Below are 14326 nucleotides of genomic sequence, written 5' to 3' on the forward strand. Positions count from 1 at the left end.
GTTTCTCGGTGGGAAGGAGGCAGTGGGTGGCGGAGAGAGGAGCTTCGGCAGCCTCTGCTGCTTCTGTTTGGGCTTCTGCCGGCGGAGACGAAGGAGGGAAAAAGTGGCACCGGTGATGGATGGAGTGACTCGATAGAAGGTGGCGGAGGGAGGTGGTGGCCGGTGTCAAGTTCTTCGGTCTTTTCCTTCGGCCGATGAGTACGAACGAGTGGGATCGAGATTTGCTATATCAGTGGGTGGATATTTGGGTTCGTTGTGATGTTTGTGTGTGTCTGTGTGTGTGTGAGAGAGAGAGAGAGAGAGAAGAGAGAGAGAGAGAGAGATGTATGTCCAAATTAGTTATTTATTTTTTTTCCTTTAAATTAAATAAAAAAATATAAAAAGTATATCAGAAATGACATTTTAGTCTTTTCAGTTTTCCGATGGACCAAAATCACAAACAAACATGGTCAAAAGGACTACCAATCCAAAAAAGTCGAGGTTTGGACTAAACCCCCAAAAAGTACATACCACAAGGACCATTTTTGCAATTTTGTCTATCCTATAATCAATTTAGTATGATATAAGCACTTGATCCATTATACAAGTGAATCAAATGTTCAGGTGTTCAAGATAAATTATATATCTTTCTATCTTTTGTTTCTAATCATCTTCCAACATATATAAAACAATGATACCTGAAATCCATTAATTACTTATTTTATTTTATTTTATTTATTTTATTTTATTTTATTTTTATTTTGACACTTACAATTACAATTGATCAACTAAGTAAAAAAGATAGATATAAATAAAAAGTATAATGATGGAGGATATTTGATTTGGCAGTGAAATTGAAAATGTCACATTTATTCGTTCACTGTCATTATCCCACCTATTATTTTAAATAAATAAAAAGTTACATATACAAAAAACATAATCAAAATTGCAAAACTAAACCTATAAAACTCAGTAATTACAAATAAGCCCTTCTACTTAATAACTTTTCGTAAAGCCACACCCAACTTTTGCTTATCTATTTGTCTTTGTGTTTTTTTTCTTCTTTGTATAAAATTATCAAATTTTTCGATATACAAACAAAGGTAACAATCAAATGAAGTGCAATAAAGTTGCATATCAAAAACAACAATTATACGTTGTAGCTAATGACCGAAAGGTCAAGGTACAAGTATACCGTGTTTGTCGATCGAATGAAGATGAGTAAATAACATCATCTATGAGTTGGGAACATCGGTGCCAACATATCCCAATCCAATTATGATAAAAGCTATAGCTTGCATATATAGGTATATGTAGTAGTGGTACTTCCCAAATACAAGATCATGGCAAGCACATATGAAGAGGATGAGACCCACACAAATCTCTAGCGTAAGAAGCCTGTATATATAAAATATAAAACATTGTCACGAGAATGAACAAAGATCATGGCAATCACATATGTCAAAATTTGTATTTGTAATCTTTGTTCATTTTCATGACAATGTTTGTTTTCCCTTTGTAAGTTTATGTTTATTCGTATAAGAATGCAAAATTTTTCACTTGCAATATATGTTCTATATTCTTTTATTTTTACCATGCTAATAATAATGTCACTTCTATACTTGTAATTTATGTTATTATACATAATTGAGGATGCTATTAATTTTGTACCTTTTAGTTATTATACATCCTTTTGATTTGATAAAAATGTCAAATCAAGGGTGTGCATTTAATAAAAAAAAATAAAAATTAAAATGGGTGTGTGCATTTAGTAACTGGGATGTATGAATAAAATCATGGTAAATCTATTGTTAGTAAAAGTGGGTACCGTTCACTTAGTTTGAAGCCAAGCTTTTTATGTTGTTTTGTTGTTATTTTAGCCTTGGAAGGATCCCCGTGCTTTTCGGTAACAACCCATTCATTCACTCTTTGAGCCTCAAAAAGTCCGATGAGCGTAGCCTTAGTTCGATGGAGGGACATGACATTCTCAAAAAGAATCCAAAATGCCACCAAATGTATGGACCTATAAAAGTGAAAAGGAAAATGGAATTAAGAACATACATTCATTTACTAATAAAGTAACCGGGAGTTAGAGAAAAAAAGAACCTTGGAGTTCCAACTGCGTTTAGAAGGGTGATGATGGCTGGAATATAAACTGTACCCCACTTCGGAACCATAACTTCAGGTACCATCACAGTTGCCGGAATCACAACGCAATACAATACAAACGTAACAATATGAGCTACGATTTTTCTTACAAAAAAGAAACTGTATATCACATGTATCTTTTTCCACAATGTAACTCTCTGGATAACAAAGTAAAACATTCAAAACATGTCAATTTATTGAATAAAGTCTTGAAAGTATCGAAAAACAATTCTAATGAACACTGATCTTACCTTATTTATCATGATCTCAAAAATCATTTTCCTGAAAAGGTTTGCTGGACCACATGACCAACGATGTTGTTGGTAACGATAAGCTTTAAATGAACTTGGCAATTCGTTCTTAACCTATGCACATATAAATCATGATTAAGTTTATGTTTGGAAACATACTAATGGATATTTCGTTGTCCCTAACTAGGGTTAAATAGAACATATATCACCTTCACGGAACCAATGTACAAGAATTTCCAGCCTTTAAGACTAGCTCTAACTGCTAGATCCATATCTTCAACTGTGGTACGATCCTTCCATCCTCCAGCCTCATTAAGTGCAGCCATTCGCCAAACTCCAGCAGTCCCTATAACAACATAAAAGTTTACGCTTACATTTACAACCCTAAAATACAATTTTGATTACCATTGAAGCCAAAGAATGCATGAGTAGAAGAACCAGATTCCTGTTCGACTTTGAAATGGTAGTCAAGTGACATCTCCTGCATTCTTGTCATCAAGCATTCATTTGAGTTCACTGCAAAGTGATGTTACAATAGCATGTATTAGTTTCTATTTTGTTTCTATTATTTTTGTTCTCACACCATATAACATGATATAGACGAGACCATAAAAAGTAAAAAATTTTATTCGAAGATTTTAATTCAAGGTTAACCACATATGTGGCCTCTTAACGGAGTACATATATAATCATCAAATTCTTAGCCGGTATACTTTTGTAATTGAAGGACAAATAATTTCTTTTCATATATTTAGACGTAACAAGCAACTTTTTTTTTTTTTTTTTAATATTTTTATTAATTTTATCAAACATAACGGAATCTATCAAACATGAAATCTAAAGGAAATATAAAGGTGCCGAATTAGCATATACCGTCTTTATTTGTCATACAAGTACATATAATACAAAAGAGGGTCGTTTTCGATGGATCAATCCTTGAAAATAACAAAATAGCAATAATAATATTGTTTTTATTTGATTTTAAGGTTAATTTGGTTGAAAATGACTTAATTGTATCTGTTTGAGGGTTATCTCTCACTTAAAAGGTCCACATCAAATAGCATCGCTAATATTGAGATGAAAAGCGTATAACTAAACCTAACAATAATGAACAATATATTGTATAAAACTAAGTTTCCAATGATTTAGTATGTGGGTCCATTCTTTTAGTTTCTTTCCATATTCATGAATAAACAACTCAACCACAATGAATAAGTTGAACATAAATTTAGCTTTTATATTCGAGAAATTAAAATGCTTCTTATTTTTTATACCTATAAATGTTAGAAAGCAAAAAGGATTTCCTATTTTACACTAGACTTTCCTTTGTTAATATTTGGGAAAATCCCATACAGATCCAACGTATTATTTCTCAAAACTAATTTCTTTTTATTATATTATAGTTTTGTTTATTAAAATCATTTTATTTTATGTTTTGATCTAGTCTAATTTAATATTTTGTGACCATTTTCTATTTTGATTTTTAAAGAAAAATTGAAATGAGCCTTATAAGGTCATTGTACGGGTCTTAATTGAAACACAATATTATATTTTGATTTTAATATATATATATATATATATATATATATATATATATATATATATATATATATATATATCTTATAAATTGCTATAAGATGGTCATAATCCAAATTAATTTAAGACATCAATAGAAAAAATGTTATTCAATAGAAAAAATACAATATAATATGTTTTTAAACTATAAAAGATGATATGTTGGATTTTCTAAATTTTCTTTAACATTTATTCTGATTTTAACAAAAGGAAACAATAATATCCATGTGTTCTTTCTCATTTTCCTCTTCAAGTTGGATGAATTAGAAGAATATAGTTATTTAATGTTCTTATATTAAAAGGGTAAACGTCATCCGTAAGTCTCTCCATCAACTCGTTCATGATCAAAAAGATAAAAGTAAATCATTATATTAAAAAAAATAAAATACTATATGAGCTTGGATTTAAAATCACAATATTTTTAGTTTTACTTAATTCAATACGTTAAAACACGAATTCATGGACTTTATATCACATGCTAAGTAGGACGTGTTTGACGATGGGCTTTTTGAAATTTTTAGTTTTTAACTTTTAAAAAAAAGCTTAATTTAAACAAAAAAAACTTGGTTTGAGATCATATGCTTTTAATTTTTAGTTTAAACCTAAATTTCAAATATAAAAACTATTTAATTAAGTGTTTAAGAAAAACTATTAGGTTTTTTGAATTAATTTTCAGAATGGCCCTTAAAAATATATATTTTAATATTTGCAAGTTTTTAAATGTCTTTTTAGATAACTTTATACATTTTAAAAGTTTCGAACAATTAGTTACCAACTACCAACTATTTTTACCAATCATACATGTAACATTTTAAAAGAGCCGCTCATCAAATAGACAATGTTCGTTTCATGTAATAATAATAATAATAATAATAATAATAATAATAATAAAAATTATTATTATTATTATTATTATTATTATTATTATTATTTTACGTTATCAAACAATAACTTTGTTGTTTTCTGTTAAAGGGCATAAACTTACTTTCTATTTTCTTCAACTTACTTGTATTAATGACTAATGATTACAATTTACTTTTATTTTTTTATAACATTTTAAATACTACTTAAAACTTGTATTAAATCCTATTAACCTCTAATTAATAAATCAAATGTTGGATATCTACTAACTTAGTGTCGGTGTGTAGTGGGAAACGAAAGTGGTCCAAAAAAACTCAAATTGCTCCCATTAGCACATGTTAACAATCAATGTTGAGTGGAAAGACAACTACGCCCTACCACAAATAGTATTATTACCAACATCTCATACCTTACAAAACTTAAGATATCAAAGGGCATTTTTCGTCTTTTTAAGTAACCATGATGTTCACCAAACACCAAACATAAAAGTTTTCATTTTTAACCACATTTCTTGCACAGCAATTTTGATCTTTATTTTCATTATTTTAATAAATAGTATTTTGATCATTGTATTTGATTTGATCATTCAAGTAATTATCACAAAGCCATAAATTAATCAATCCAACAATATAGTGGAATATTGGAAAAAATGTAAAATTTTCTTATGTGATGAGGTTATTTTTAAGTTTATTTTTCTAAAAATCACAAAAACATTTTATTAATAATATTGCTTTTAATTGCTACATTATTTGATGGGACATATAATAACAGGAAATAAAACGAAATGACATAACTTTTTGGATTTACCTGACATTTATCAAGTCCGAAATTGAGTAATTTTGCTTCGGGCTAATTCTCTTTCATATAAAAAAATATAACTTTTGATAAATAAAGAAAAACATTTTGTATTCCAAAATATTTCCGAAATTCAAAGAAAAAAAATTAAAAAATACTTTGTCTTTATTGAAATCTAACAAAAAGTTAAATAATATTATCGAAAACTAAAAATATTATAGAATAAGGACAGGAAAATGTGTGATTGGACTTGACGGTCATATATATATATATATATATATATATATATATATATATATATATATATATATATATATATATATATATATATATATATATATATATATATATAGATATATAAAATCATTTGATTATTTTTCTGATTATCCCTATTCTGATTATTAATAAGCATTTTTCCTGTTAATAAAAATTTCTATTAATATCAAAATTAAAAAGAAAAAGAAAATTACTAATATTTTAATTTTAGAAACTGACCAAGTCGTTTTGAAAGCAACACATAAAACATAACCGAAGAGCATAAAATAAGATCATCTTTGTGACGAGAGTTAATGGGGGAAAAAATAATGAGTTTGCATTTGGCCTGGTAAACTATTTGTTGAAAATGATGTGACAAATGAAGAAAAAAAAAGTTCACTTCGCATCAAAAATAATTATGAATATAAACAAATGGGTCCTTGCCTCTTTATTGTTTATATACAAGAACATACAATGAGTTGGCATTTGGCCTTGTAAACTATTTGTTGAAAATTATGTAACTTATTAATTTTATTTTTACCATTTTATATAAATTGTCTTATATATGATCATTTGAAAATCTATAGGATCCGTCACAATCATTAAGAAATCTCATGACAAAATCTTGCAAAATTATATGCTGTTTGATAAAGTTTTGTTTAAATAAACCCTTCCAATAATTATCTTTTAGAATCTCTAGCATTTATTAGTTTGAAAAAACTTCTAAAGAACTTCATATTATAGTAACCATGCTTTATAGTAACCATGCTTAAAACTTTCAATACAGTTAACGTTTATTAAATACTATTGGCATATGATTAACAGTTTTATCTAATAACTACAAATAATATTAGTATTATTTTTTCTGTTTATAAACCAAATCTAGATGATATAAAGTAAAAACATTTGGGTTTGTAATTATGTCTATGGATCCGTGTTTCGCAAAATTAGCTCTAAGTAAAAAATAAATAAATAAATAAAATAAAAGGTAAAAGTTCCAAAATGCTAAAAGCTCTCAAAATCTTTTTGGATTATGAACTTTTAAAAAATGTTAAAAGCTTTTATCGCCGAATATATATATATATATATTTAATTTGATTTTTTTTCTTATATCTTCTAAAAACCTCACTACCGAAAGCGTATAGAATTTAAGAGCTTATTAGTTTGAAATGACTCCTAAAAGCTCGTAACATCGAACAAATCTTTTCTTTAATTAGATTTTTTTTTGAAAACTCAAAAACTCTCGAAAATTTGCTACCAAAACACCCTATGTTAAAACTTTATGAAAGGTTTGATAAAGCTGATTCTAAATTATAATCACTAGCTATTGTATTTATTAGGTTTTTTATATTTTAAATTCTTTTATTAGATAGGTGTCGTATTAATTAAATTGTTTTATCCTTTCCTTATGTAATCTCTTATTTAATTGAAGGTTTAATTTCATAAAATACGTGTTTTTTTGGAATTAAACTTTAAATTTATTTTTGTTGAAAAAAAATCATGTATTTTTTTTTTATTTTTTCCGAAAAACCTCCATCTTTTATTTTTTTCGAAAAAAACCCTCAAACTTCTAAATGTTTCTAAATAGCCCTTAACTTTTTTAGTTATTCTCAAAAAACCCATCATATTTTACAATTTTTTTGGAAAAATGACTAAAAGGCATAAAAATAAAAAAGGGTATTTTTCAAGAAAAGAAATTGATTTGATTGGGAAAAAAAAATACAAAATATAAGATTTTTATAAGATTAATTATTAATTTAATTAATTTATTACTTTTCAGTCTCTCCTTAAAACCCCCACTACACGTGTCCCATCATCCAACATCTTCCTTAAATCTCCTGCATGGGCATGTATAGTTGCACCGACACTTATTTTAATGGATGATAATAATTCATTTTTTATTTTATTATATATAAACAAGCAAGAGTATTTTAAATTGGTAAAACTGTCAATCTAAGTCAACATAAAATACTAAAAAAATTCAACTAGAATACCAACTCAAACTCAACAAAGCATATTTGTCGTTTGGAATTTGGTGATATGACAAATATGGACTTTTGAATAATGCCGGATCTTTATGTTTGATTTATTTATTCACTTTATTTGAAGGTTAATAATATATTTAAATAATAATGCTGTATATTTTTACTAAAGTATATATGTTCTAACTCAACATATTTATTTAGAACAATAAATGCTCTAAATTTTAGTTTGTTAAAATAACAAGTAAAAACTGACACATAGTGTATGGTAAGAAATTTATTTCGTTTCATAAACAGGTAAAAACATAATTTTATTAAATAAATTGCTCATTAACCCGTTATTTCATAGACCGTTTTATATAATAATTAATTTATGGTTTTTGTGGGCCTTTTGATTTATTAAGAACGAACTATTGGCATTTTAAAATACTTAGTATCAATTTTTGAGTTAAATGCTTGATTTTTAAACGAAGAGAAAACAGAAATAAAATAATGGACTAGTTTTAGAGGAACATTTACCAAATTTCCAACGAGCTTGAACAAGACCTAGTTCAGAATTATGATGAAGAAACGGGATTGTTTTCCAAAGAAAATCAGATTCTGGTTGAAAATCTGCATCGAAAATGACCACATATTCACACTCGTTTGCATATCGATGTTTTAGACCTTCTTTAAGTGCTCCGGCTTTGTACCCCTTCCGATTATCCCTCACTTGGTAGTGTATGTTTATACCTTTATTTGCCCATCTTTCACATTCCATTTCCACCAAACCCTAATTTACCATATGGGTCCAAACATGTAATAAGTAAAATTAAACAAAGATTAATATAAGATTAAGATGTTAAGTGGTATATGCATTATTAATAATAATAAATCATCATTTTATAAAACTAAATAGTTTTTTTGAATGAAATATATAAATACATCTCATTTTAAAATTGAAATACATAACATTGTGACAGTAGACTGATTAGCTTATTATGTGGTGAATGTTTATTTATGTAACACTATATTATTTTGTTTGGTAATTTATACAACAATATTTTGCTATCTATAATTTATAATAAATAACATAAATTTCACAACCATATTTCAATATATTATATAAGTTACAACTTACAAGTAAAATATTATATAGTATTGGTCATAGAATGGAACATGGTTATATATTTAACTTAAAAACCACTTTATTAAATAGTTTAGAAAAGTAACATATTATTTAATAAAAAACATTTAACCCGTATAAACAAATGTTTTTTTTTTTAACTATGGAGCATAATTTTTCTTTTTCTACAAAGGTTACTTATAGAAAATTTAACGCAAACCCTCATACTTTCAAAAGTCATAACTAATGGACTAGATTTTATTTGTCTTTTTAATGGATCATGTTACCAAATTTGAATTGAACACATGTCAATAATGTTATATTTCTAATAAACCACTAGTATAACATTTTACTTTAATATTATTTTCATTTCGTACTAAAAAGCTATATAATCAGGAAATGGTCATTTAAAAAATAAAAAAATAATATATAATCTCTATGGTTTTTTAGATTACCATATTATAACACAATTTATAATAAACCAATAATATAACACAATTTACTTCTTCTTAGGTTCATTAATTTCTACATTCATTAAAACCCTACACTCTTTTTGTTTTGTCAAAATTATATAATTGTATTATTGATTATTTGATTATTTGATTATGCATTCAAATCTTTAACAAAAGATTGAGATGCTTAGTTGATATAATTGCAAAATTTACATTTTCTTTTTCTCTATTTTGCAAACTCATATTACCTTAACAAAAATAAAATAAAATTTGACAATAAAAAAGTATTTGTTGCATGTTATGGAAAATGGGTTTTAATTAAACTATCAACCTTGATCACTGGATCTGTTGAATCATCAAGAACTTGAATTACAATACGATCAGAAGGCCATGAAAGCCCACATGCAGCTCCAATCGACAGCTGATAAACCTGTTTACAAAATCAAACAAAAATCAAACACTAAAACTAAAAAACTAAAACAGAGCAATGGTGAAAACAAACCTCTCTTTCATTAAACATCGGAAGTTGAACAAGAACCAAAGGGTAAACAGAGTTACCCAATTCAATATCATCTTTGAATGATTCCCATTTATAACGTTTTTCTGCTTTTTTCCCAAACAATTTCTTGAATGCAACCACCAAAGACATATAAACCTTCTCTATGAACAACATTACAGACATCGCAAGAGAAACATACATCAACATTCTCAACAATGGCACCACTAATGGCGCCTTGATTTGGCCCCCAATCACCATGATTCTCCCTGTGATGTCGTCTCCACCATTTGTAAACGATTCTACTGGAATTTTAATCGTTGGAATCGTCCCCATTTTCTTGTTTACAGAGCAAGATACACAAGAAACTGAAAGCACAGAAAACAGAGGATGCTCTGTTTTCCTTTTTTTGCTGTTTTAGGTTGGATTTTGATCGTAAATACAGTAAAACTGTCGAATTCAAAGCAAACCCATTTGATTTTGGATCGGAATTGACAGTTTTACTGAATAGATTTTTATAAAGATTTAGTAAACAAAGAAAATATGGAAAGATGTCTGCTTCTGTAATCAGAAGAAAACAGAAGCAGGAACAGTAATTGACCACCAACAATGGAAAAGAGAGAGAAAGAGGTAAGAGATGGAATAGCGAGAAGAAGGGGGAAGTGGGCATGTGTTTATAAAGGTAGAAATTTTTGTTTTAATTTATTTTTAGGACACTCTTGAAAAAGAAATGTCAATGTAGTTTACTTTTTAACCATTACAGGGTATGTATGTTCTCTCCAATAATGCTCATGTATCTATGTTTTTTTACCAATAATGGGAATGAAAGTCATAATAGGAATGCAAATATGTATATTTTTACACATAATAGCAAATATATTGTCAATTTGTTACTCATCAGAGCAACATATCTATATTTTCCATTCATAATAACAAACTAGACGTGAGACCCGTGTACTACACGAGTTTATTAAAAATAAAAATTTAATATCAATATTTAAACATTAAATAATTTATAAAATAACACTTTTACGTAACATAATGTAATCTTTTGGAACATCTATAAAAGAAATCAAATATTCTTTAGAGCATTTATGAGACTTTATTATCAAATTAATAGAATGATTTTCTTTCCTTTTATAAAGCTCGTTAGAATTTTGTGGAATTTTATTTTAAAAAATGGAAATTTCCAAAAAATGACAAGTGGAAAATAATAATTCTAAAACTCCCACAAAATTACATGTGCCAAAACTCTTGAGAATTTTGACAAGTGGCAAAAAAAACCTTCATTTATTAAAGAGGATGATTTTTTTTATCCAAAATTGTTAAGCATTAAGTAAAAAATATTCAATTATTAAAAAGAAGACTGAAATAGCCAACAAAATCGTTATGACATCTTTATCATCTCTTGTGAGGAGGATTAAAAATTATAACTAAATTTATTTTTTTCTCTGTAATAATGTAATGTGACATTAGAAAAATATATAAGTTCGTTACTGTTATAGGTAAAAATAATTCATATTGTCAATATTAATATTAATAGCAAAACTGAAATACATTACTGTTAGTCTGAAATTGTCCTTTTCATTGATTTCTTTAAAATTTTATTATCTAACACCTACGATCATGGTTCAAAACCCTAAAAAGTAATTGATATCACCTAATAAAAATAAATCCAAAACCTAATGTTTCATGAATATTAGTGGTTGACCACTAAATTGTTATTGTTTTTTATGTTTTATTTCTCTATCATAATTAGTTCACTCTGTCTGCATTTGGTGCTTTAAAGGAAGGGTCTTTGATAACCCACAGAACACAAAAACTGTTGCAACTACTACAAGTATGTGGCTCCTGTAACGACAAATAATGCAAGCTCATTAAAAACAAAAGTAAATATTTTTTTAACGTTTCCATCTAAGTTAGGATGCTAGTATTAATGTAATTTATAAACATACTATTATAATCTTTTATAACCTTACCCGAAAAGAACCTGGGGTACTAACGGGTAAAACTTTGACAATTAACAGAATAGGTAAATGAAAGCATACTAAGCCGTTGTTAGGTTCCTTGGTTGATTTTGGAAGGATTCTTAATGGGGAATTCATATTGTACTCTACAACTGCAGTTGGATCGGTTTTGGGAATCAAGCTTGGGAGCAAAGTCCGTTGTAATTTTGACATACAATGTGTCTATACACGATTGATTTGGAAATCATGTTCTAAATTTTGGACAACTACAAATCACTACCTGGTGGCGATGGCCACCTGCTAGCCATTTCAAGTGGCCATAATTTGGGTTTTGTGATACAGATTACCACCACCATTTGTTGGCCACCCGTTGGCCATTCTAAGGGGTTGATTGTTTTTTTAAGAAAAATCACTTCTGACTACTTCTAGTTACGTTGCGTAACACTTGACATTTTGCAGTTGTTTGTTTTTTTTAGAAGACTGAGTTAAAAACTGATGTGCGACGCAACACAGCCCATCCTCTTCAAACAACTTCTCACCTTATTTTAAGTTATATTATTCAATATAGATTTGTTTTAATTTTTTTTCAACAACATTTTTGTTATTTTAATAATATAATTTTAATAATATTATGAAAGATATTATAAATAATTCGAGTATATTTTACATAAATTAAAAAGCGTTTGGTAAATCTCATACAAATATGTTTTTGTGTTACATTGTCTATAACCAAATACGAATAAATTATAAAATTAATCACTAAAATTAATAAATTTATTGAAGCTAACCAGGAAAATAACCACCGTCTTCGAAAATTTAACAAAATAAACATGTTTTTTGCTAAATTAACAATTTCATTTATTTTAATTTAACAAATATTATGTTTAATTATTTTATATGAATGTTTTTAAAAATAATATCATCACAATGATCTATATATTTGATTTGCATATGATTAAACTAAATAAAATTTTGATTTAAAATTATTTTTAACTATTGTATGATTAATTTCAGTTTATTGCAACAACCTGCAGACCTTAAAAAACAACAAACTTCTTATTATAGGCTGCAGGTGTGTGGTCCACCTGTTCTGCTACAGAGGGTTGCAGTTGTGGTCCGAAGACTTCATGCGTTTTCTTTCCGGAACAACAAACAACACTTAAGTTGTGATTTTCAACTTTAAGGGTCACTTTCCGGCCACCTAGAGATGGCGACCAAATGGCCATTTGCACCTATTGAGTTTTCTTGAAATATATGATTTTAGACTTTTTTTAGGGCCAATTTTTCCTCCTTTTATCTCAATGCTTTCTTTGAATACAAAGAGTTTTTTCTTTCATTTTGGTCAATTTAAGTAATTTATAACCCCCATTTTGTGTAGAGTAATATATACAAGTCATTTGATTCTCCCCGTGGACATACACACTAACCCTGATTGTGGAACAATGTTATGTTGAGTTTTTATTCAAAAATTATTTCAAAAATATAAAATGGCAACAAAAGACTTTAGATTTAAATAAAATAGAACTTGTTTTATTCCCACCAAAAGATCATTTGCAAGACTTACAAAGATTAAAAAAAACCGTAGAAAGTTAAGTGTTACAACATTTGAAGACTTTGATTCTCATAGGAGATTGAAAGTTGATAAAGTGTGGCATTAAGCTTTAAATTAAGCTCTCTAGAAGTATCCACCAAACAAGACTTAGGTGCTGTTTTTTTTAAAAAAAAAAAAAAAAACCACTTCTGACGATTTATTGTTGCGCCGCGCAACACTTGACCCTTCGCAGCTGTTTGTTTTTCAGAAGACTTCTGACTTAAAAACTGCTGCGCGTGTGCTGCGTGGCGCAACACTTGACCCTCTGCTTTGAAATCTCTTCACACCTTAATTTAACTTATTGAAATGGTCTGCAGATGTTAAAAAACAAGCAAACTTTTTATTACATATTGCAGCCGTTTTGGTCTCCCTCTTCTGCTATAGAGGGTTGCATAGGTGGTCCACACCTTAATCCACACCTTAATCCACCAAAATATGCTAGTATAAAACTTGTAAAATGTTGTTTTTAAGCTTTAAGACATATTCCAAAATATTCTTAAAGAGAAGCAACATTTAAGACTTTCATTTCTTGCAAGTCTCCTTCTCCTTCTTCTTTGAAGCCAAAACCGTGAGCATGAGAGGCTCAAAGGGGCTGCCAAATTTCGAGCTTTGAGCTCCTATTCTCCTCCATTCTCTTGCATTTGATGTTTAAAGAATGTCCCTTTGTTGCTTCAACTTTGAACATACATTTGGTATATATTTCAAAGGCTTATGAACAACAAATTATAAGTGAATACTAGCATGTTTTGATGGTTCTACTCTTGCTTGGTGGATTCTTGTAGAGAACTCTTGTTTTAGAGTTTCATGCCACACTTCATCAACTTCCAACCTCCCATGAGGATCAAAGTCTTCAAAGGTTGTTATGCTTT

At 28.1% G+C, this 14326-nt stretch overlaps 1 protein-coding gene across 2 annotated transcripts; it reads right to left on the reverse strand.

The window, feature by feature from the left end:
* Positions 1-787: 787 nt before the first annotated feature.
* Positions 788-10547, reverse strand: LOC145159136 (glucomannan 4-beta-mannosyltransferase 9-like). Of its 2 annotated transcripts, none has more exons than XM_079078050.1 (9): positions 9906-10547; positions 9735-9833; positions 8366-8618; positions 2817-2894; positions 2588-2724; positions 2379-2492; positions 2086-2285; positions 1808-2002; positions 788-1377 (listed from the first exon to the last, which is right to left on the reverse strand). In XM_079078050.1, the coding sequence occupies exons 1-9, from the start codon at positions 10233-10235 to the stop codon at positions 1215-1217; spliced, it is 1569 nt and encodes a 522-aa protein (XP_078934176.1). In that variant the 5' UTR covers positions 10236-10547; the 3' UTR covers positions 788-1214. The 2 variants fall into 2 exon arrangements, with proteins under 2 accessions (XP_078934176.1, XP_078934175.1); XM_079078049.1 differs by having other exon boundaries at positions 2784-2894.
* Between the last annotated feature and the right edge of the window lie 3779 nt (positions 10548-14326).

This window comes from Lactuca virosa, chromosome 2, assembly GCF_052849685.1.
Source record: "Lactuca virosa cultivar CGN04683 chromosome 2, Lactuca_virosa_CGN04683_v6, whole genome shotgun sequence".
Lineage (NCBI taxonomy): Eukaryota > Viridiplantae > Streptophyta > Magnoliopsida > Asterales > Asteraceae > Lactuca > Lactuca virosa.

Bases quoted from the DNA above. Each gene is read 5' to 3' on its own strand.
- LOC145159136 (XM_079078049.1), bottom strand. From the start codon at position 10,235: ATGGGGACGATTCCAACGATTAAAATTCCAGTAGAATCGTTTACAAAT. The intron at 8,619-9,734 runs GTTGATAGTTTA...ATGGTAAATTAG, and splicing joins CAACAGATCCAGTGATCAAG to GGTTTGGTGGAAATGGAATG. The intron at 1,378-1,807 runs GTACCCACTTTT...TTATATATACAG, and splicing joins GGCTTCAAACTAAGTGAACG to GCTTCTTACGCTAGAGATTT.